The following is a 24,454-nucleotide window of genomic DNA, read 5'->3' as shown; positions in this document are numbered from 1 at the left end:
ATAACTATCACCAGTGGCAATATGCAGTACATGTCATTTTCTGATGCTGTTCCTCGTAACAGACTGAGTTACAGCTGGTGCTGGAGGAACACCAAAGACTACAGCAAAACAGAAGAAAAATAATTATAAAACTTTAGTATTTAGAACTGCAATTACAAAACCCAACAAGATTACATATACAAAAAGGCACATGCCCTGAATCAGACATGTTGATCACAAGCAACAGACAGGTAGATTTCATACAGAGTCAAAGATGTTATTCTGGCACAGAGCAAGCAGCAGCAGGCTTTAATGCAGAAGCTTAATGTAAAGATGTTAACTGATTTTAGTGGACACGATCCCTTACAAATCATTTACAAGCCACAATTAGTTTACTATTTACATAAGTCATTTCTTGTTTATCAGGTTAAATCTGTCTCCCACAATGGTGTTACTTCTGCTAGTTAGTAGTTTTATAAGCCTCCTTCAGTACTGAGGCTTCTGATGATTTTGGGGGGGGAGGGTGTTAAAAATAGTTGTTTTTCTACTTTATTACTGAAATGCAACAGGCTTGATAATGAGTTGACATCACTGTCCTTATGCCATTCACGAATATTGTTAGTATTATATGAGGCCAACACGGTTCGATTTTAACCATATCCGTGGTGAAATATCCATACAGACTCATTTCCTACTAAGCACGTGCGCAAACATCTCAGAAACAGGTTTTTCATGTATTCAAACTGTAAGCAGCACTGGAGACTTAGAAAATGTGTTAGCCGGAACCTGAAACAGGTCAAAGATGATGTTAGTTTTTAAAAAGTCAGACTGCTGTGCAAAAATATAGTCATCCAACTAAAATACACAATGGTTAAGTCATACGCATATATCTATATATGTATACATAGCTGTTCACTAGGAAGGATAGCACTGCTGCAAAATGGGTACAAGTTTAGCTCTTTTTCATTTAAACAGGAATCTTGGGTTAGATCTGTGCAAGTACTTGGCTTTTTACACCCAACAGTACTGAGTCTGTATACACATATATATATATATATATTTTTTTTTCATGTCTACATGCACAGTATGGTAGTGGCAAACCATATCCAACATCAGTATCACATACACTAATTGTAAAATGCTACAGTGCACACATATGAATTTGTTAACAATACTGTGGGCCTGGACTTTCTTCATGAAAATGGCCCTGCAGGACCCTAGGTATAGAATATATTAGTGTCTTCTCATTAGTCAGAAATTGATGGCCATTGTCATCCATTATTTGACTCCCTGTGACAGCCCATTGTTTTAAATTGCTTCTCGCAGCAGGAGGCTGACATGACTCAGGGCTAATCAGAGACTCATGGGGTTTAACTCAGTGGAGATTGTAGGATAGTGGAGTTTTTCAGTTGTTTGCACTGTAACAGAGAACAGTTTTTGTTTGTGGAAAATTTTAATTTCTGGTATTAATTTTGTATAAATAATCCTGATGTTGATCCAAAAACAGACACACAAAAATTGCCAACCAGAGCGTTCTTTTTACTTTTCAAGAGAAACATGGAGTATTCAACCTTGTTCTGAAGAAGATTGGAGGGAGGGAGAGGAGAAGAAGAAGAAGAAAATGGTCATTTAAATCCTAACAGCAAAATAATCATCTACAATCCTTCTATGTATTAAAAACCAGTTATTTGTATAATTTAATCACCTCCTTCCTAAAGCTAAACACATTTCAAATCAATGTGAGACAAGTTTGCATAACAATCTGAACAGCTGCTCTAAGACCTATCTGTGTTAAAAGGACTGAACTGTTCCAAGATGTTATGTTACAACTAAGCAGTTTCAGTACCACTTGCTCCTGAAATGATTCAGTATGTCCACACTAGCGGGCCTGTCTTGCATTAAGCAGCTCCACATCCGTGAAGACTATTTAAAATGACTACAGTTTAAGTTGTCAATAACCTACCTGGGAATCCTTGACCATTGTAAGCGATGCTAGAACACTGGGATGAATCACAGTAACCAGGTGGGCCTGGGGGACCTCGAATACCCCCATTTCCAGGACGACCCGGTGGCCCAGGTGGCCCTCGTGAACCTGTAGAACCTGGTGGGCCAACTCGAGACTCTCCTGGTGGACCTAATTTTAGAATTAAAAGGAAGATAATTTTTTTAAAGAGTCAACCTGTCATAAACCACTGGCACTACTGGCGTCTAGACTATGAACGAGCCTTTGGTAAGAAAACGTTGACATTTGGTTCTACATGTGGTCAATGAAACAACCAAAGAGAACCAAAATGTGACTCATCACTAGTTGCTTTCCTATGTGTGGCTAATTTAAGGTCTTTATTCACAGAAACTGATTTGGCAAGGTTTGAGCCACGCTAAAGACATCAATGAATTCTCTGGTTTATTTCCACTCTGTGTAAGATATGAAGATCTCAAGGGAAACTACTACATTAGACAAGCACATTGGATTTCAATTAAAACATAGGAGTGCATTAATTCTGCTACCCTGCAACCCTATAGTAGATGAGGTAATGTTTTCTTTGGAACAGGCTGTATTATGGTTAACAGAAATGTAGAGTTTCAACTGGGGCTAGAATTTGTTGCAAGCTTCTTATGGCTCTTGTAATGAAAAAATCATGTTTAAACTAGTAAATTAAAGGCAGAAACAATGAGAAAGCCTAACTATTTCTGCCAAGACATCAGTAAATGATCAGTAAATGAAATCAAATGGCACAAAGAACAAAAGTAACAGAGAAAGGATCATATTCTGTACTAGTAACGCTATGCTTTGCCGCTAAAGGACATCAGTGTAACTACAAACATGATCTAACAATGGCACTAGACATTCCAAAAGTATCAAGTGATATTTTGTTTCTATCATATAGAAAAAAGTGAGAAAATGTCCATTTCAGAAGGAATCAACCCCTGATTACTGAGTCAATAAAGGTTCAATCAGTATTTTCATCAAAAATATTTTCATGTGCCAATGTGCCAGAAGAATAAATTATATGATAAAGTCAACTTTCTACTAGCCATGTCTAAAAAATATTTCTAGTTAAAGTTTTCAGCATTTCACTTTATTTCCAATACATGTCAAAAATGTAAAGTGCATTGAGTAACATATGCTTATTTGCTATAAGGAGCAATTAAGCAATCTGACTTTCTAGGAAGTTTTGTTCCCTTTTACTTCTACTGTTCTGTAAGCTGATGTAAATTAAAAACAGAAAATTTACCAGATGGTCCAGGCAAACCTCGTGGTCCTTGTGATCCAATCCCTCTTTCACCTTTCTCTCCTGGCAGTCCTAAAGATCCAAAAGGAAATAAAAACCACACACAAAAAAAGAAACCATGTCAGAAAACTATATTTTTTCATGCGCTCTCATTGATTATAACATATACTTCAAATAGTTTATTGCTTTATAGCTCTGATCTAGGAAGTCTTAATTTGAATGAGGAAAATATTTTAAGGAAACAAACATCTCAGTTTGAAAGACAAGATTTTTAAATGTAGTGTACAGAGGTAACCTGGTGTGAAGAGACTGTCTGAAAACATAGGAACATCTTTGAGGCACCCATGATTTGATAGAAGTTCATTCCACACATCTACCGACATGAGTAAAGGCATACAAGCTTTGTACATTTCTGTAACAAATACACTTTACTCATCCTTCAAAATCTAATGAAATAGTGTAAGTCAATGTTATCATATAGCTGGATTCAGAAGTTCATTATTTTCTTTTAAGTGGTAAATATTTATAGTAAAATCTATGTTAGAAAACACAACACTGTGTACACATTCTGAAGTGTAATGGCCAGAACAACTGAGGGCCAGATTCACTGGTTACAGCCTGGCTCCCTTATGCTATTGCAAACCAGCCATAACCCAGGCTTAATCAGGCACTTAAACTGAGTTTACACTTACTTTGCATCACCAGAGCAGCTCAAAGCACCTGAAGTGTACTGGCACATCTAATCATATATTTCCCATATACCTATTACTCTGCTTCAGCTGAGACACACAACTGCAGTGTCACTAAGCTACGGTTCACCCCACATTCTTGTTAACGAATCTTATTTTCCCCTCATCCTGATGACAATTCAGAAAAGTAGCCTGTGAAGATGCAGCTAATAGCAGAAACAGCTTTGAGAAGAGAATGTTCTCTGTACTAAGATATCTTGATAAAGTTGAGATAGCATTTAGACTCTGTAGTGACTGGTGTTCCATAAATACCACATGGAGAGAGAAGCACTGTAGATGCAAATCTTTGTAATTTTAGATCTTGTCCTCAGACACTGAATATTCCACTGTACCAGCTGTACCAATACCTTCAGAGCAATTCAATTGGCTATGGAAAGCTATATGCTTCATGGCCTTTCTGGCCGGTGCAGCTGCATTGCATTCCTCTGCTGACAGCTTTTGAAATATGGTCATACATATGCTCTTTGAGCACTACTCACCTCTTTCACCAGGTGGTCCTTGGTCACCAGGTGTTCCTGGGAACCCTGGTCTTCCTCCAGGTCCAGGTTCTCCTCTTGCCCCAGCGCTTCCTGGAGGCCCTGGTGGTCCTGGAGGTCCTGGTTGATTGCGGTTTGCATAGTAATCATTCGGGATTTGATTCAGCATGTGATTGAACCGATTCATTTGGCCTTTAAAGAGAAAGAAAGGGTTTTTAAATCATTTTTCATTAAAATCACACACACACACACACACACACACTCACACCCGCCACCCACTGTCCAAATAGTGGAGAATTGGAACATATGCACAGATTAAGATGAATGCAAGATATGATCATGTAGAATAATGGGGAAGGGAAGGGGGAGAGGGGAGATTCTGGCAGCAGACACTAGTAAATAAAAATTCACAGCCACTAAAGGTGACAAGTGGAAACTGAGTTTTGGATTACAACAGCCTTGTTGGTTGAGCCCTGGCAAAGAACTCTCTCCTAGTCTGCAAGGCAGCAAAGGCTAATTCCAAAAGATGATCTGAAATGCAGTTCTAGCCATCAAAAATAGACATTTCTGGGTACTCTGCATTCAAAGAACAGATTTTACAGTGGCAGGGAACAGAAGATGAAATTCAGCCCCATGCCAAGGGCTTGCACAAGGGCGATGTATCACTTAAGCTCTGAGGGTGCATACACTTTTGCTAGCCCTGGTCAAACTGGCAAATTTAACTCCCAGAGAATGTTTGTGTTGCTCAAGAGAGACAGCTCTGTCCAAGTAAGTTCTGAAGGGGAGACCCAGCTATTTATTGTTGACTAGAAGTATGGTGACCATGCAGAGGAAGGCTCAGTATAGGGAACCTAAAACAGAAGAAGACATCCTAGTAGTTCCACTACAAGTACACACTGCTTGGGCACAACTTGATATTTTTTGGCTGAACAAAATCAGTATGTCACAATTCCGTATCTATCTGGGTTACCTCAAAAACAGCAGTATCGGGGTCTAAGCAGCACGTGCCCTATTGCATAAATAACATAAATAAGCAAATTTGCTCTGTCTTCTTGGGGGCCTTCCTGACAGCAAACTCTGTGCAGCTGTGATGTGGAAGAGGTAGAGATGATTTGAGGAAGCTGTGCAGGAGGGTTACACTTCCTGTGGAGCACAGAGCTGCACTCTGGGGTTGCTCCCTGTAGGGTGGCATAGGGAGCTTAGAGGATCCTCCACTGCATGAATCCTCCAGTGGTCACTCCTGCCTGGAGGTAGGGGCACATTAGGGCTACAGGATGCTACGTCAGCTTTGGGGCTGAAGTAAAAACAAAAACCATTAAAATATTGTTTCGGGGCCCTGAATTTTGGGACTTACCCAGTGCAATTATTTCTTCCCTTGCATAACACAATTTGTCCTGTGTGCATCGCTTGCCCAGGCAGCATGTGCCAATATACTTCAATCCTAATACCTGTAATGCTCCTTCCATTCCAGCCTTGTGCCTTCCATCTCTCAGAGGTGAGACCTGGTTTATGCCAAAATGTGTGGGGGTTTTGACATCCACAGTGCTAAAACAGGGACTTAGCTGACTGCACAACATCATTCCCTTCGTGGCATGTGCAAGATCTGAATATGGGTCTCCAGAGGTGACCGATTAGTTCATTAACAAGTTAGCCCTTCAGATTCAGGAACCAATTTTGTGGTGCATTTTCCTTCCATCAGATCGGTGGTACAGAAGATAGCAATGCCAACACACTGGCTCCTGTTATGCTTTGCAGCCAGGATCCTTTCATCTCAAATTTAAATCATTTTGACTTTTCACAAATGAGCTATTAAATTAGCCATATGGAAAACAGAACTAGGAAAAAGCACAACATTGTTTACCATTTATCAATTGTTCACAGACTTGTCTTGCAACAGCTCGCATCATGTTCTGAGAAGCAATATCTCCCTTAATAATTAAAACAAGTATTATATTAGTGCATTGTCTGTGCTTTTAAAAATCCAGTATTTATTACATTAAAGTAAGTGATAAATAAACTAATTTTAAGGTAGTACTTACTCTGTCACCTTTTTCTCCTTTCATTCCAGGTGGACCCTAAAACAAGTTAATTTCCATTATTATTTAATGCAGCTGCATATACTGCAGTTTATTGTATAGGAACACGGAAACATAAAGGGATGAAAGAAAATGGAAGGATGAAGAGAGAAAAAGAAAACATGCTTTGTAAGTGCAGTCTGGTGCATATATACTACACTGACAAGTGCTTTAGATGGATTCGATAGAGCAACTGTTCAGTAAACCCATCCAGCTGGGTCCTTACATGCACCTGCAACCATGCAGCGCCTGCAATTTTTCATCAGCAAATCAGATAGGTCAGACGTTTCAATGGAAATATTTGTATCCAGTTATTAGCAGATGCAAAACTGTGCCCAAAAAAATAGAGGCCACTTTTTTCTTGTAAAAAAGCTACCCTGTTGAAAGCTTTCTTGTACTCCAGGTAAATTATGTCCCTGTCTGTCGAAACAGTATATTATTTCCTCACAAATTCTATCACATCTTTCACACACTGTATTTGCTGTTGATAGCCATGCTGATTATCGCTCCTTAAATCAGAAATATTGATCTATTCTGATTCTGATAAGTGACTGCAGTACTTTCCCCAAAATTGAAGGCCTGTTTTTTCCATACCTTCCCTAGATGCTTTCTTAAACATAAAAGAGTAACATTCTTTTCTTCAAATGTTACTGACTATAAGCAAATTCTTACTTTACTCTTCAATTTGTCTCTGTCCTAAACAAACCTGCTACTACTTCACTTTTATTATAAATAATTTACAGTAGAAAAGCAACATCATGAAACTGAGGTTGTAGAAAATCTTAGCTATGCTGAAGAAAAAAATGTCACATGATTCAGAGTTAACTTCACTATTGTTTTTATCATGTGCCTCATTCTGGGTCTTTGTCCTGTATGGGACCTGATATAGCAGTCCTTTCACAGAAAAGCCCTGTTTACTCCAGTAGGAGTTCTGTCTGGGGAACAGCTGCAGGATTAAGATATTTCGCCCAACATTTAGGTCCTGGAAGTGTTATTCTTGAAAGAGTTTTTACCCTTTCAGCACAATCCTGCAACTGGATTCTCTTTGAACTTTGTGGCAGGTTCCAGAAGAGAATGGGCAAAGCAACCATTTGGGCATGTGACTGAACAGACTCTGACAGATTCTGAAAGAAGAGGTCCGAAGGAGAAAGTCAAACTAAACCCAGAGAGACTGAGGGACTATGACACAGAGGGCACACTGTAAAGTTAAAGGCTGTGTTCCTAGCAAGGCACCTCTGAAAACAGGGCCATATGATCTGGTTCAGTCTTGTTGCATATATTATGTTACTCTTTCATTGTAAATAGTAATTTCAGTCTGAAACAATGTCCTGCCTCATTCCTTAACAAACTAAACTAAGACCAAAGACTGCACATCCAGGAAGGGTAGCTATCTCCTCCAAACCCAGCAGTAAGAAACAGAGGCTGTAATCCTGCATTGAGGGATGCAGGATTATGGGCAGGAGTTATAGAAGATTGGGAAAGATGGCTTCGAGTACCTATTCTGTTTCCAATGACATCTCCCTTACTAGTTGCTGAATGCTTCTCATCTTACAATATACTACAATACCTGTTGTAGTGTGAGCTTGAGCTGTCACCATAATTATTTTCATTTGTCAAGAGCTATATTTCTTTCTCTGACAGCATTTTCCCATTTGCATTTGCATTCCATGGCAGTTTGTTTTTGGTGTTGGTGTTGTTTTTACAAGAAGCCAACAAGAATGATTGATTATCCACTTGTAAAAACAAATGTTTGAATTGTCACGATTGCATAAAATACACTCGGGGGCCATTTTTAAAGAACACAATTCAGAAAATATACACACATAATTCATTCTGAAAATTAAATTTTGTGTGTGCATCTCCCATGTAATGTTTTGAGACTTTAGCCTTTTGTTTGCATTCCACTGTTAGCAAATAGAAGGGCCAAGAAAGACCATGACATAGTTTCCTGGGAAAATGTAATTATGATGCTTGGTATGTTGGATTTTGCAGATTTTCACACTAGATAACAATGACCTCACAAAGATGTTTATAGCTGGTTTTGGTCCATTTGACATAATTATGGCCACAAGCTAAATGCAGATGCCCATTTCAAATAGGCCAAAAATCAGACACATGATCATTTTAACTATTAGTTTGCTCTCTGAGAAATCTAAAAATCTGTTGCCATTTAAAGCCTTTTTTAAATGTATCCCCAGAGATCAAAAAGAAAAAGCTTGCTTGACCCAATTTTAGTGCAAGAGATGCTTTTATGTACAGCTCTAGCAATGCACTTTAATCCTAACTGTAACAACCCCCACTAGATTTTAGAATTTTTCAAGAGCACTTTGCTCCCACGGAAGTCAATAGACATTTCATTGGTGACTTCAGTGGGAACAGAATTAGGGCCAGCGCTGAGTGCTTTTGAAATTCTCACTCCTACTGTCTCATGAGCAGCAAATTTTGCCAAAACATGCCCAAACTGCAAAGTAGTTCTGAACATAGACCTTCTGCAAATTCCCAAAGATGACTCGTTCAATAGTCTGCTGCTTCACCTAGCTACCATCATAATTAGTTACATCCTTAGCCCTGGTGCCTTTGACAATTTAATATTTTTAAGCAGCCCATTTATCACTATTATAAAAGCAAATGCTGAATGTGGGCAGTAGCTGATTTTTTTCGTAACATTCTTGTTGTACCCACAAATAACTTCAATAACACAGTACAACAAATCATTCCAGTGAGGTCACAATAGAGCTGGATATAATTTGAATGCAATAGCAGTGTTTCATAAACTTCTTTTGAGATCATAAGGCCTCAAATTAAGGAGTTGGAATGGCTACTTTGAAATGGTATGTGTGGACATGATTCATAGCCGCTGGAGCATGTCATGCCTATAATTTGCAAACTAATAATTGCTTAATAATAAGCACACAACGCATATGATCATGGGTTCAGAGATTAAAGTTTACCTAAGAAAACAGTGTCACATCAATACTCAAAATTCAAAGCAAACGTTGACATAACAGCTTTGAAGCAAGAATAGTTTGACTCCCGGTTGTGCAGACAATGTTAAAGGCCTGCTAGATACAAAAACAACTCTCACATTTCTCTCATGAATCACATAGGGAAATATTATGGCTTTACCTACTCCAGTATATATAATATGAATAGCTAGGTAAATAGGGTGCAATCCACAAAGCAACTTAGGCTCAGAGAGTGGGAATGACTCTGTAGCCCAGTGCCTAGACCCTAAGGTACCCATGTGCGTATGGTCCAGTCCCCCTGCTCCAGTCACTTTTTCGTTATTTATCCATAGTGGAACAGCTTCAGTGGGAGAGACTGAGGGAGCCCCACATCACAGTGCTCCACAGTTCAGTGGCTGAAGCACTCTACTGAGAGGTGAGAGATCCCTGTTCAAATCCCCTCTCCTACTCGGGAGAGAGGGGGAATTAAACCAGTCTCTCCCAGGTCAGTATGTTAAGCACTGGGTTAAAAGTTATAAGGTAGGCATCTCCTCCTTCTCCTCCAGTGGCTGTTTTGTGTGCAGCAAAGCAGGGGCCTAACTCATTCCCTAACTCTTATGTTTCTCGGGGAGGTGGAGTAACTGCAGCGGTGTACCCAGGGAGATACAGCGCTGCAAGTGCCCTGCCAGTGTGGACGGGGAGTGAATTCCAGCACTGGGGGAGGCTTTACAGCGCTGTAACTTGCAAGTGTAGCCAAGGCCTTAGGTGCCTACAAGTTAGGCTCCGTGACACTCACCATTGCAACACCTAACCTAGATCCCACCCAGAATTCATCACAAATAATTTTATTCAATGAATTTAGTTTCTCTTTCTGTTTGCGAATTGTCAGCATGTTGCTATTTTCTGGAAATGAATTTATTTATACCGGTACCTATTTGCTGAATAAATTTTTGTAAATATTTCTTCATCTGTAACATTCTTAAGCTGCTTTGATTGGAAACATTGTCACATAGTATGTCTTAGTTCACTGATTAAATGGCTGTACATATGAATTAAAAATTCATTTTAGTCAATTATCCTAGCCACTTTCTGACCATATCCTCTAATGTTTGCTTAAAATTAATTGTTCCATAGAGCTCATTTGCTGGAGTGTTTACAAAACATGAAAACAAAAAAGAGGGCAACCAACTGAAGCAAACGTCAAATGCTCACATGCTGCATGCCATTTGCGGAAATATTTTTGCAGTGCAGTGCCGACCAAACAAAAAGAAACTTCTCAAGGCTCACATCAGCCAAAAGCCATGTTAGCTGGTTGAAAAGCCTTTTAAAAGGGGCATATAGTATCACTGGTTTCTAAGCAATAACCTTTCCATTGACTTTGTTGGAGAGTGTTGCTCCAATACAAAAGGCAAGATATTCCTCAAAGATATTTATTGCCAGCAAAATTTCTATAGCTGAGAAACATCAAAAGCATTAATCTCGCCAGTGCAAATGGATCCTTTCTCTCCTTTCTCATTAATGAGAAGGTGCATTAGTCTACTTTCAAAACTTAACTGAAGCTGAATGAGCCTGAGTCTCACATCTGCAACCTTGCAAAGGAAATACTCTGATTTTGATTTGTAAATGATGCAAAGGGTTGTCATTAATACAGCTGAATACTAAAAACAGACCTGCCTAAACACTAAACTAATTTTCCATTGGGATGTTTGAGAATACTACCCGTTCAACAACACAATTGCCTTTTCAATTACTGAGTGAAGCATTGTCCATTTGTGTCCTCTTCCAGCTTAGCGACATTCTGTTTAGATTTCACTTTATTTTCTTTTAACAGAGAAAAATGTGCACTTCAGCCAACTGCTTGCCAGAATGTTGAGAGAAAGCGGCTGCTGCCACCATTCTAGTTTGTTGACATCCTGTGATGAGGATGCTTGGGGTGACTGAGAGGCAATGTTAGCTTTTGCTTTATCTGGGATTTTTTTGAGCAGTGGGGTGAAGGCTGGAATTGTGGGAAGACTCCGCAGCTGAGAAAGGATAAGCCAAGAAATATACTTTAAAAGACAACAGGCCTGATTGCTCTCCCCAGAAGATCTTCCCCTACTCATGTGCTGTCTCCACGGGACCATGCACAGAAGTGAATAAAATCTGAGGCTGCATTTACTCCTGAACAGAGTTTCATTACACATACTGTGCAACCCCCTTTAAAGAGGGTCACAGGGCTAGCCACAGCATGCTAGGTCCCTGGAAGGATCTCTCCATTGCAGTTCTATATAGAAAACATAAATGACTTCTTTATTCTTAACAGTTAACAGATGCCATAGTGCTCTGATTCTTTTCTTCTCATTCAACCCTTTTGTCTATTACTGATCTAAAATCCCACTTTCTTTTCTTTTGGGAGTACTTGTTAGCAAATTATCAAGGTGAAACTTTGCAACTCTATGAAAATTCAATTAATGCTTCAGAGAACAGCTTGATTTAGTACTAATGTGCATTGAGGTACAAAACCTTTTACAGCCATGCTAATCTGTTAAGGAACTTCTGTGATCTACTTGAATTTGCAATGTTTGTAAGAGCTGCAATACATTTATTGGCTAAAATTGAGGTGGCCAAATGCATAATCCTGATGTCAACACTCACTGGCAATTTGCCAGGGGCCCGAGGACTGCATATAATTTGCCTTTAACTTTGTGTACTTTTGGCATAGGGTCATAATATTTGATTATATTTGCATCTTCTCTGGTAAGGGCCAGGTCCCGCCACTCTTACTTACACTGAGTGTTACCTTACACCACATACCACTCAACAGGAGCAAAAATGACAAGATCTAGTCCTATGTGAACAGAGGTTATTTGCTCCTTGAGTTCACCAACAGCAGGTGATCAATTCTCTCCTGGACCTGCAGTTACAAATACCGGGCAGGCCTGGACTACATTTCAGGACTTTGTAGGCTGTACTTGGCCCTTGGGCTGCACTTTTTGCACTTCTAATGCAAAACACAAACTTAAATGTCGAAATCCTGTCTACCATGAGTCTCACAAAACATCTGCACAAAGCACAAGCCAGAATTCCTGCTGTGATCTGTTCTGAAAACATTTGGAACACTAGATGCGATGTCGTGCAGTGTCACTTCACAAGAAAGTGGGAATTTTGAAGCAAATTATACTTTTAAATGGCATGATTAGCATTTAGAAGTACTTAAACAGTACTTGTACTTTCTGAATTTATACAGATTTGGCTAGATTGAGGTTATTCCTGCATGGGTCAGGGCATAGATAGCCTCTCTTTTCTTTTGAGTGCCTGTACAAGGACAGACACAACGTTGGCTTTTGTGCTCCTGGCCTGTTAGGAGGAGGGGTGGCTAGCACCAATAGCAGAACTAAAAATAACAATAGCACTTTATTTGTTCAAAGCATTGGACAGACAAACTAATGAATCTTTACAACCCCCCAACAAGCTGGTAGGTTAGGTAGCATTAATTGCATTTTACAGAAGAAGAAAGCTGAAGTGACTTCCCAACGCCTCACAGAGACTGAGCTAGGATTAGAATACACGAACACCTAACCTTTCGTGCCTGTGCACATTCCGCCAGACCACACTGCCTAAGAACTATACACTCTGTGAGGATGGAGAACTCTGCCCCTTTCCAAACTGGCTGGCACAAGGGAATGAATCCTGCACCTTTTCAGAGACATCACAGCTCCTGTTCTGGCTGATTCAGCTCAAATGTTTCCTGGGACTACGCAACTTCTGCTCCCTCCCTTCCAATATGGGGCCGTGGCTGTCAAAGCCTCAGTAGAGCCCACAGTACTTAAATAATGTTTAAATCACGTTGTTAAATCACAAACATTTGCAAACCACCAGCGATCATATAACATTATCAAAGATTTTCCACCTTCAGCATTATACCACTCTTTACTATAAAAAAAAACCAATTTCCAGTAATTCTGCTGACCTAGCTCCTGATGTTTACACAGTGTAGAAATATATGTCTTGGCACATACAGACCGTGCTTTTTTTAGTAGAAACCAGTAACCACAGTTTCCAGCCCCAACTATTAAAATGAACAGAAAGATGTACTATAAAATGAAATTGTTTAAAAATTAGGTTTGTGGCCTTAGCTCAGCTTCGATGTATTTACCGCTTTCATGAACATACATGAGACAAATATTTTAAAGCCAGGGTAAGTCACATATTTATCTGCAGCCAGAGTATGTTACAACTGATACCGTAAATATAAATCATTCTCTCACTTGTGGCCCACGATCTCCTGGTTTCCCTGGTTTTCCACTTGGACCTGCTACTCCTGGAACTCCTGGAGTGCCCTAAAACAGAAAGACATACAAAGGAATGCTAAGAAACAACGTTAGCGGCTGAGTGTAACTGGTTCTGAAATCTGCCACAATGGGTACATCTACACTGTACGAAACAAACAAACAAAAAACTATGGCAGCCAGTCTCTGAGCTTGGGTCAACTGACTCGGGCTCATGGGGTGGGTTTCTGAGCCCAAGCTCCAGCCCAAGCGGGAATATCTACACTGCTATTTTTAGTTGACCCAGGCTCTGAGACGCATTGCCGTGGATTTTTGTTTGCAGTGTAGATGCACCCAATATACGTAAGTGAATAGCACATTTAAGAGAAAATTATTCTTATCCCTAACATAGAGCCAGAATTGCAATGGCATTTAGGTGCTTAAAGATGCAGATAGGCACCTAGTGGTATTTTCAAAAGCACCCAGGTGCCTTAGGTTTTGTTTTTATTCAGGGTTTCCTGAAAAAAGATTACATGATTTGGCCCTATTGTAGTTCTGTGATTTGTGCAGAAGTCATGACCATGAGTCCACAACATTCACTTCAGTGATTTTTAGATAGATTTGAATAAATGAAAGACCAGCACATTGTCCAATACAGCCACCAATATGTGCTATAAAGTTCAACATTTTTAATTAGTCATGATTACTCAAATATTCTTCTACTTGTCCTGATGTGATAATTTTTCATAATTATTGGGTCTATAATTACCTGATCCAGTTTCTCTATATTGTTTTCTAATCCAACAGTAATTAAGGAATAAGTAAAGTTCATGCAAGTCAATTGAGTAACACCACTATGAAAACAGAATCAAGCCCTAGTAGTTCTGTGTATCATTTTTTAAATTAAGAGTTTGCAAGTTTTAAACAACTTCTTCCCTTTCCAATAGTTTTCAACATCATAATGTTCATTTGATATGTTTTTTCAAATATGATAAAGGATTCATTTGATGGAGTTCAAAACCAGCACAGTGGAATTCTCTCCTTTTTGGGTTATATCTCTTGGTTCATTCTATGCTGAGGTCTAATATTTACCGCTGATCCAGGTGGGCCTCTGGGTCCTGTGGCACCATCTTTTCCTGTGAAACCCTATTCCAAAAATGAAAATATTTACAGATTAATAAGGACAGGCCTAAGGCTGCAGCAATCTTCATTTAAAACTAGTGGCCCTTAAAGCTATGTATAATGGTGCTATTCATAATTAATGCTAATATGTATGTATAATTTAATGTGTCAAAATATGCACCATTGCTATTGCCAGTTAAATATCTCATTGGCACAGTTTTACCCAAATTAAGAGAGCCTCAGGCTGCTGACTCACTGAGGGTGGAGTGTCTGTCTCTCAAACACAGCCATATAATGATTAGAAATCTGCTGCCTCCTTCCCAAAGGTGGAATTGGAGGCTCCGCCCAAAGTGACTGATGAGCTCAATCATAAAGAAGAAAGGGGCCCATTAGGTCAAAGATTCCTCCTTATTGCCCCACTTTGATAAAGCAAAGCCCCTGCTCATGGAGAGGATTAAGCAATGCAGAGAATAAGCTTCTAAAATGATAAAGGAAGCAGCTTCTGAATGGTCTTGAGAAGTCCCATCTAAACAGCCTAACACAGCAGTTCTCTAACTGGCTGTTAACTCCCAGTGATCAGAGGTCAAGGATAAAGGGACAAATCCTGCCTTAACAGTAGATTCTGTACATGCACATCCCCCATGTTGTGGACATGCCATTCCATGGGGCTCCCTAACAACAGTAGACAGAATGTGGGAGGGGACTAGGATATTAGCAGGTCAGAGGAGCCCTGCTCAGTGGATCTCTCATTCTCTCTGCATAGGAGTCATAGAGCCCAATCCAGTCAGTGAATTTGAGTAGCCTCTGCAAAAGTTCTGTGGCTGTTTTATGGCCCATGGGTGAAGATTTCCTCCCCACAATCTTCCTGGTCCCCACCAAGCATCTTTCCTGAGTCTCGCTGGACTCTGGGCAGAGGACTTGTTTCTAAAAAAGGAAGAAGCTGAAAAACAGAAAGCGGTGCTGGAGTTTCATGTGCTACAGAATGGAACATGGCTTGTGCCATAACACTGTAGACTGAAGAGACCTTACCCTGTCACCTGGTGGTCCCACTGGGCCAGGTGGGCCAGACAAACCTGGGGTTCCCTATGGGAAAAAAATAATGAGACATTCACACAAGACAGAACACGTACTTGTGCTGTACTAAACACTCCTATATATATATATATTTATATAGATGCATACATACATACACACACGTTTTAACTTCCAGATTATTCTGACATGGCTTTTTGGCAACATATATAAAAAAGTACAATAACCCCTTGGCAGAGACCAGCTGTATTTTAACAATGCAATGAACTTTATTATTTATCACATTTTTTCTTACTTCCCTTAAAAAAATGTTCTTTACATTTTCAATCCTATAACCAGAATATAGATCCTTTTTTAAAGCCTCTTCACATGGCTTACTGATGTTGACTAGTTATTAAACACTTGGTACTAAACTCTGGTTATAAGACAATCTTCTATCAATTCGGTGGTTGTGAAGGGCATGAGTTGCAGCTTCTCTTTATTACCCCCTTTATCCATTCCCACTAGTCTCCGCCTGTCTTATTTTATAATGAGCTGCTTCCACATCCTGCACATTTTATATTCTTTCTTTCTTTCTTAGTATTGTAGCTTCTGTGTCAAGAAGGAACGCTGAAGGTAGTTACAGAGGGCTTAATGGGAACTGAGGACCTCCCAGGGCCTCAGCACCTTGCAGGGTCAGGCCCACAATTACAGGAATTAGAGATGTCTTCTAATCCATTCCAGGCATTTTCTACTGCCTGAGTGAGTGTTTCAGATAATACAAATAGTATAGGCTGTATACTATCCTCAATTTACACAAAGGGTTCCTATTTATGTAAACGCATGGGCAGATTGAGGCTCATATATCAACAGTATACATATGGTCCACAGCTGTCAAAACAAGTCATAGTCCCAAAACTCCCCCTGAAAACAAATCCCTGAAAAAGACAATAGACGTGTTCTTGATGTTTGATTATTCTATGCATTCTTAGTTGTTCTCCTCTTCTAAACTTAATCCCATATTCAACATGGAATCATTGCCCTTACATATATGTACAACTGCAAACAAGCTGAATTTAACATTGATTTCTCTATTTATTTATTTTATCTTATTCACATTTTAAATGGTTTCATATTCCCTATAATTCAGATTGCTAATGTTACCCAGCACATATCCTATGCAATATACAGGGAGCAAAAAAGTTCTATTCACAACACTGAGAGTTGTACGAAAAGTGTCCACGCATCGCTGTAGAGGCCAATGACATAAAAAATTAACTTACTGATCGGCCTGGTAGCCCTGGTTCTCCAGCATCACCTTTCATTCCTTGGCGACCCTATAATCATCACAAATTGGTATTAGGAATACAATTACATGACTCAGGGCTGGTCTTCACGGGGAAGATTGATGCTGCTTCAATCGATACAGCAGGGGTTGATTTAGCGGGTCTAGTGAAGACCCGCTAAATCGACAGCAGAGTGTTCTCTGGTCGACTCCGGTACTCCACCTCTCTGAGAAGAGTAAGGGATGTCAACTGGAGAGCATCTCCCATCGGCGCAGCACAGTGAAGACACAGGGGTAAGTCGACCTATGCTACGTGGACTCCAGCTACGTTATTCACATAGCTGGAGTAGTGTAGCTTAGGTCGACTTACTCTGGAAGTGAAGACAAGCCCTCAGGGTGACATTATAATGTTTCGTTACTGAAAATAATTTCATCAATGACAAGTTCCAAGCAATATGTTTCTTTGGTGTTTTCATACTTCAAAATCTTTCAAATTGCCTGGGACAAAATAAAAATATTTATCACATTCCACAAACACAAGGAATGCATTTAGCCTTCCATGCTGTTTGGCATCCATAGGCCATCCTGATGAAGTTTTTCCTTCAAGCATACATGGAAACCATATATTGACCTTCCATTTGGTCCTTTCCTAAAGGTAATGTGAATCTAATTTCTACCATCGTGTCTTTTTGGTTTTCTGTTTTGAATTAGGCCACTTATAAATCTATCAGACAGAGAAGATGAATTGCCTATTGAATGTAAAGTGTGTTTTCCAGTTAGAAGCCAACTTTGCTAATTATTCCTAATCAGGAATAACACTTAGCCATAAAGATTGTTACAACATTCCAGATATCCCTAATATACTCTCATAGGAAACAGCAAGTTAAGACAGAATAAGATCTTCTCTGGCTACATACTGAAGTGACCAAGAGTTGGCAGTAGTAGTGTCAGGATGCTGTGTGGTCTCTTAGGGCTATATTCTGCTCTCTGACCAGTGTGAATCTAGGGAAAGTTGACTGATGTTAATGGAGTTACTTTAGATGTTCATTAATGTAAATTAAATCAGAAGTTGACACTTACTAATTTACATAGTGCTGTCAGCATGCATAGCTATATACAAGAAAGGAACAGCGCCAACAAAGCACCAAAAGAACATAAGGCCAAGCTTTAAAACTTGGATGCCTAAATTTAGGCACCCATTACCTGCTTTACACTTCTAACTGCTGATTTAGTTACCTAAAGAAAGAAGCTAGATATATAAATCACTGCAGATGTGCATAAATCTGTGAAAAAGCTTAGCTGTGACTTCAGGTGCTTAACTTCTCAACATCCAACTTTGAAAATTTGAGTCTTAGAGACTGAAGATCTAGACAGTGTATAGAAAAGCAATAAAACAAACCAGTGCAACACACCACACGCCACTTCATATATAATCCCCAAGACTGTAGTACATGTAACACTCAGGGTAAAACAATGTGACATTTTAAAGGCAACCAGCTTCTGAGCTGCAGGGCAAGAAGAAATGACAAAACTTGATGGTCAGTTCTCTGTCTCCACACAGTTTCACTCACAGATACAGAATGGTTACTCACTGGTTCTCCTGGAATTGAAAGTCCATTGATCCCTTGTGGACCTGATGGACCCTGAGGACCCGGTGGACCTGCCTCACCAGGAAGACCAGGTGGCCCCTTAAAACACAAAATTAAAAAGATATTAGACCATGGTTTCTTCCTAGAGTTGCATCTAGAGGATTTGTATGGACATGCACGTGGGACAGGCCAGCAGCATGGGGTTAGTTGATACTTGAATAACATTTGAACTTGCAAGTCCTTATTCAAGCCGTGCTTCCACCATTATCCACAGAAGGGTTGATGCTGCTACCCTAGTAAGGACCACAGGATCAAGCCAAGAAACTATACGCATTTGGCAGCATGAATAGAGATATACATATCCACGACTTCTGGAGAGGAGAGTGCCCCAGAGAGTGACTCCCTGCCTCCTCTGACCCCCTAGTGCCTCCCCAGAGAAGGGGAACCATGAGGCAGAGTTGGCATTCCCAACTTTCCATGGCTCCTACCACTGATACCCATGATCTGGCTCCCCTATGCAAAAAGCAGAGGACAACAGGATCCTAGGAAACACAGACCAGATACACATCCTGCTTCCCAACATTCTTCTATATAAATAACATCCAGACTTAGCCCTACTTACAAAACCCTTAAACTTGGATACTTGGAGATATTAGCTTACTGTGAAGTTTAACATCCAAAATTTCATGTGGTGTGCATATAAACTTAGAAATTCATTCCGAGAGATACTTACGGCAGGTCCAGTCAAACCCCTTTCACCTCTAGGCCCCTTAGTGCCTGGACCACCCTAAAATAGACATTTGAAAAGAAAATAAATATACACAGTAGGGGAAGGAGAAGATAACTTGTACAGGTGCAAATTATCCATCCCCATGATAAAACTGACCAGTTGAGTCAAGGTTTCAAGCAAGAACAAAGTTCTGATATGAACAGACCTTGACATGCTTGGTGTTCAAAGAAGCACTAATGCAGGAGCAAGAGCTGCATCAGGCCCCAAATCAGCAACAGCCTCACTGATCTAGAGGACCCATGTTGATGCTCAGGAAACAGGGAATTTATGCTCTCCAAGCAGCACTTTGTGGACTATGAGCCCCATCTGTCTCCATGTGGGGATCATAGAAATACTACAGACCGGGAACTGCAGTAACCCCTGAGGACCAGCTTCTGAAGGAATGAGGAGAACTAACGTGAGACAAAGAAGGTTGGGTGTAGGAGAGGGTTTCTGTGTTGCCCTTCCTCATTGCCCTCAAAGAGGTGGAATGGCCCATTCTCCTGTCCCAACTGACAGCTCCATTTGAAGCTGTTTGTTACCTGGGATTACTGTTTTGACCATACAGTCCCTTCAAGGCTCTCTGCAACGCAATGCTCAATGTTCTGAGCATGCACAGGGCCTCTCTGGCGTCATCCCTGAAGACTCAGTGGGCAATCACGGAGTCAGGGGGAGCAATCACTCCATGGCAGCCATGAGGTTTGGATCCCACTCAGGATACCAGGTTGAACTCTGTGACTATGGAATCAGCTCCTGCCAGCTCTGCTCAGTGGAGCACAGTGCATCTTAAAAGAAGCTTATTTCAACCTTTGGTCCTTTTGAGAGACTACGGTTTACTTTCAAAACTAATCTCAAAGATCACTGAAAGATTATTTGAAAGGGCCAAAATTTCTCTAAGGCCAGAGAGACAGGATTCAAAAAAGAACTAGATAAGTTCATGGAGGATAAATCCATCAATGGCTATTAGCCAGGATGGGTAGAGATGGTGTCCCTAGCCTCTGTTTGCCAGAAGCTGGGATAGGGTGATAGGAGATGGATCACTTGATGATTACCTGCTCTGTTCATTCCCTCTGGGGCACCTGGCATTGGCCACTGTCGGAAAATAGGATACTGGGCTAGATGGACCTTTGGTCTGACCCAATATGGCTGTTCTTATGACAGGTATCCATGTTTCTTAATGAAATTCAAATAACACCACCACCGTAGTTATTTGGAGAAAATGTAAATAAAAAAATAAAGAAGGGAGCTCCTATCTCAGTCGCTGACTCACACAAAGCAGGTACAATTCCAATAATCGAATTTAGAGCTCAATAAAGTCACAATGTGAATTTACCACAGTCCTGGATCAAATCCCACATTGACTTGTAAATGTGATAATCCAACCTCATGCTTTTACTAGTTAAGAAATCAACCGTACTGCATAGTGGACCTTACTCAGAGTGATTTCAGACATAGCAGAACTCCATTTTATAGAGAAGGGGGGACTGTATTGTTTAATGCACTACACAGTGCAAACTGTACCTCTAGTTATAGTGAACTTTTGCTTATATTCTTCTTTGAGAGTAATGACATAACTGACTGGAGCTGTACTGCCCATCCCAGCTCTGCAGACACAAAGGCTACAAGTCCTCTCCTTAAACGCAGCCATGTAATGCTTATAATAGGCCACCCTTGAGCCCTGGGATGGAGTCTGGGAGCACTGAACTCCTTGAAGTCAATTGGATGGGTTCTCTCTAGCTGACTGATGAGCATCTGGGAGGATCTTAGAATTCCTAATACAGCATTCTAGGCTGATAACTTCAAAATGAGAGAAGAAAGGGCCATGGGCCTGAAATTAATCCTTCACACACAGCCCTTTCATTGATCTCCCCATCCACAAAGAGGTAACCAACTTCTTTCCTCAACAAAGTAAAGAATCCCTCTCTTTGGATAAAATCCTGACTCCATTTAAATCAGTGGCAAAACTCCCATTGATTTTAAGGGGGGCAGCATTTCCCCTCTTCCTTCAGAAGTTCTGAGGGACTAAGTGTGGCCACAGGGTTGCAGTAATCTCTGCAGGCCCATTGCAGAGAGAATGACTCAGGGATCGGAAGAAGGCTGTTTGGGAAAGAAGTGTGGTGAACTCACTTGCATCAGCTACTCATTTGCATTGGCCCATCCTGAAGGGAGGCTCCAAGGATCCTCACTGCAGAGCAGGTACAAAGCTCCTCTACATCACCGCCGGTGAGGAAAAGGCCAATGCAGAGTAAAATTAAATGGCACTAATGCCCAGATTTTTAAAGGTTTTTATGTGTTGCTGTGCTCAGCATTGCAGTGAATTAGGAGCCTAAGCCTCATTTTCAAAAGGGATTCAGGCACTTAGGAGCCAAAATGCCATTGATTGTCAATATGATTTTGGCTCTTAAATGCCTGAATCCCTTTTGAAAATGAGACTCATGCTTCTAAATCTGTTAGGCACTGCAACACTGAACACAGCCAAGCCTAAATACCTTTACAAATCTGGGCCTAAGAATCTACTTCACCTCCTATTGCGCATAATACATGGCTAAGAGATGACCTAATAAGTGAGTGCCCAGGCCTTGAAGACAACTGTATTGCTCCTGTGTTATGACATTCCCCTCCAACTCACAAAGGTAAATTTTCTCTCTCTCTAACTGAGCCACCATATATTCTCTATAGATACTTGTAAGTGCAAAGTGAAGATTTGCCTTTTGTTGGACCAGGTTCTCTCCCTTACCACTCCTCGTTGAGTAGTGTCTTACTCCACAGGTAAACATATCGACTTCAGTGGGACTACTTGAGAAGTAGCATACTACTCAGAACAGATAACAGTTGTAGAATCTGACTTGTGTTTTAAACTCAGAAAAAAGGAGAACAGGCTGATTTAAATGGTGACATGGATCTGGTGATCCCGACTTTCTTCCTTGTTGATGTTTGTACATTTGACAAAAACCACCACATAGTATGGCACTCATGAGCACAGCTGACATTTCCATGTAGTAAAGGAACACCAGGAGATCAAATGCAAGGTTCTGTGAGGTCCAGATTGAGGTGCATTAACAGAGCATTATGGAAATGCTTCTTTGATTTCTGCCATTACTGTCTTTCCTTATTTTGAGAAACACCCCCGCTAAGTTTAGAAAACCAGACAATTGCTCTGTACTAATAGCTCCTTACAGCAGGTCCAGGAGGTCCTGGGGGTCCCACGCTGTCTTGTGTACACGTACAAGCATTTGGAAGAGCTGGGCATTTTGCTTCATCCCTCTGAAAATTCAAGCACAATCATCACACACTCTCTTTAAAGGAAGGTATTAGCCGGTGGTGTTTTTTTCCCCCCACAGCAATAACAAAAATAATCTCCATAACCTAAGAAGAAACTCTATTTTGAAGTATAACAGAGTTCAACAGAAAAATAGTAATTTCCAAGATTTCCTACTGTGTTTTTCAGATTTGTTATTAGTTTATTTCCTCTAGGATCTTCTTAAGGCAATGGAATATTTACAACAGTGGAGGGACAGGAACAAACATTGATGCACAATCTTTATTGTGTTCCATATGTTCTAATTCAAAATTCTCTTCTATTCCCTCACCAAGACAGAAAGTATTGCATTGGACAATCAGCTAACACAGACAAAAATAAATGGGATGTTTTTTCAAGTTCAGTCATACAACTAATTTAATAAAAATGAATGTGGACATGACATACATAATAGCAAGGAAGTTAAATATTATTGCAATTTAGAATATATTTCTGACTCTGTCTGATACTTGTGCCATCATTCTTGAGCTGAATCTGAACTTATTCTAAATACAGAGCTGTGCATTGCCAGCTTTGACAACTGTGATTGACATAGGCTCATAGGTATGAGGCATAGTAGCTGGTTAATATTAAAGTTGCCAAGTCTTTTATGAACACTATGTCCTGAACAGGATCTGGTTCACTTACACTTACCATTGAAGGAAGATCACAGCATCTATCACGGCTAGTCCAAACTGCATTACATACTATGTCAAAACTCTGGATATCAAACTGTAAAACAAAGGAAATTTCTTTTATTCCTTGATGAATTAATTATAAATGTTTCAAGAGAGAAGCAGAGCCTAATATGAATATATTTAAGAATGAAACATCTACAGGATGCTCCATTTTGTACATAGTTAATATACTTCAATTTTACACTGCTATTTTTGATAAGAATAAAAGAAAAAAAATGCTGAAAACAACAACACATTTCGTTAATACCAGGAACTACCCCAAGGACTGATGCTTCTGTTGACCTCCTGCTCCTGTTCTGGCGCAAAAGGTAACTGAATACACAAATATTTCACAACACTTAATGAAGAATGCAATTTCTACATCTGCTAAATGCCTGTACATGTCAACATGGAATCTGGCCTGAGAACATCTGGACTAACTTTACGGACTGCAATCACTGGGTTGTACATTAACCCAGATCCATGTGTGAAACTGACATCAGTGGGGAACAGTTTGGAAGGAAGACTAAAGGAAGAAGATGGCCATTAGATAGAGCTGCAGGATGACAGCAGTTTCTTCTCTTTCACCCATGAGCCCTCATCCTGCAATCTAATCCCCACAAGCAGACTCAGGTGCCCACCAGAAACCCATTAGGGTCTGCAGATGAAGATTAGACTGATGAATTAAGGCCCTTATGAAGCCCAAATAGTAGTATTGATCATCCACTAAATATAGAGTGAGCCCGTTGTATTAGGACAATTGACATAACTTTCATAGCAGCAGCAGTTGTTCAGCATAGATTATAAAGCCAGAAGGGACTACTGTGATTATCTAGTCTGACCTCCTGTATAACAGCAGCCACAGGACTTCCCAGAATTAATTCATCTTTGAACTAGAGCATATATTTTAGGGGAAAAAACCAACCAATCCTGATTTTAAAACTGCCAGTGATAAGTTGTTCCAATGGTTAAGTACCCTCACTGTTAAAAATTTGCATT

General features: G+C 40.2%; 1 protein-coding gene across 1 annotated transcript in view; it reads right to left on the bottom strand.

The window, feature by feature from the left end:
* The window catches only part of COL12A1 (collagen type XII alpha 1 chain), a 132,418-nt gene that overhangs the window by 1,528 nt on the left and 106,436 nt on the right, over positions 1–24,454 (bottom strand). Inside the window, 13 exon segments of the mRNA XM_026654613.2 lie at positions 1,943–2,113; positions 3,216–3,284; positions 4,441–4,629; positions 6,299–6,365; positions 6,477–6,512; positions 13,705–13,776; positions 14,797–14,850; positions 15,856–15,909; positions 17,121–17,174; positions 18,715–18,810; positions 19,445–19,498; positions 22,658–22,744; positions 23,433–23,510. Of these exon segments, the coding sequence (XP_026510398.1) occupies positions 1,943–2,113; positions 3,216–3,284; positions 4,441–4,629; positions 6,299–6,365; positions 6,477–6,512; positions 13,705–13,776; positions 14,797–14,850; positions 15,856–15,909; positions 17,121–17,174; positions 18,715–18,810; positions 19,445–19,498; positions 22,658–22,744; positions 23,433–23,510 (1,081 nt within the window).

This window comes from Terrapene carolina, unplaced genomic scaffold, assembly GCF_002925995.2.
Source record: "Terrapene carolina triunguis isolate 2854851 unplaced genomic scaffold, T_m_triunguis-2.0 Scaffold42, whole genome shotgun sequence".
NCBI classification, from domain to species: domain Eukaryota; kingdom Metazoa; phylum Chordata; order Testudines; family Emydidae; genus Terrapene; species Terrapene triunguis.
The sequence above is the reverse complement of the archived record's forward strand: the minus strand, read 5'-3'. Positions and strand labels throughout refer to the sequence as shown.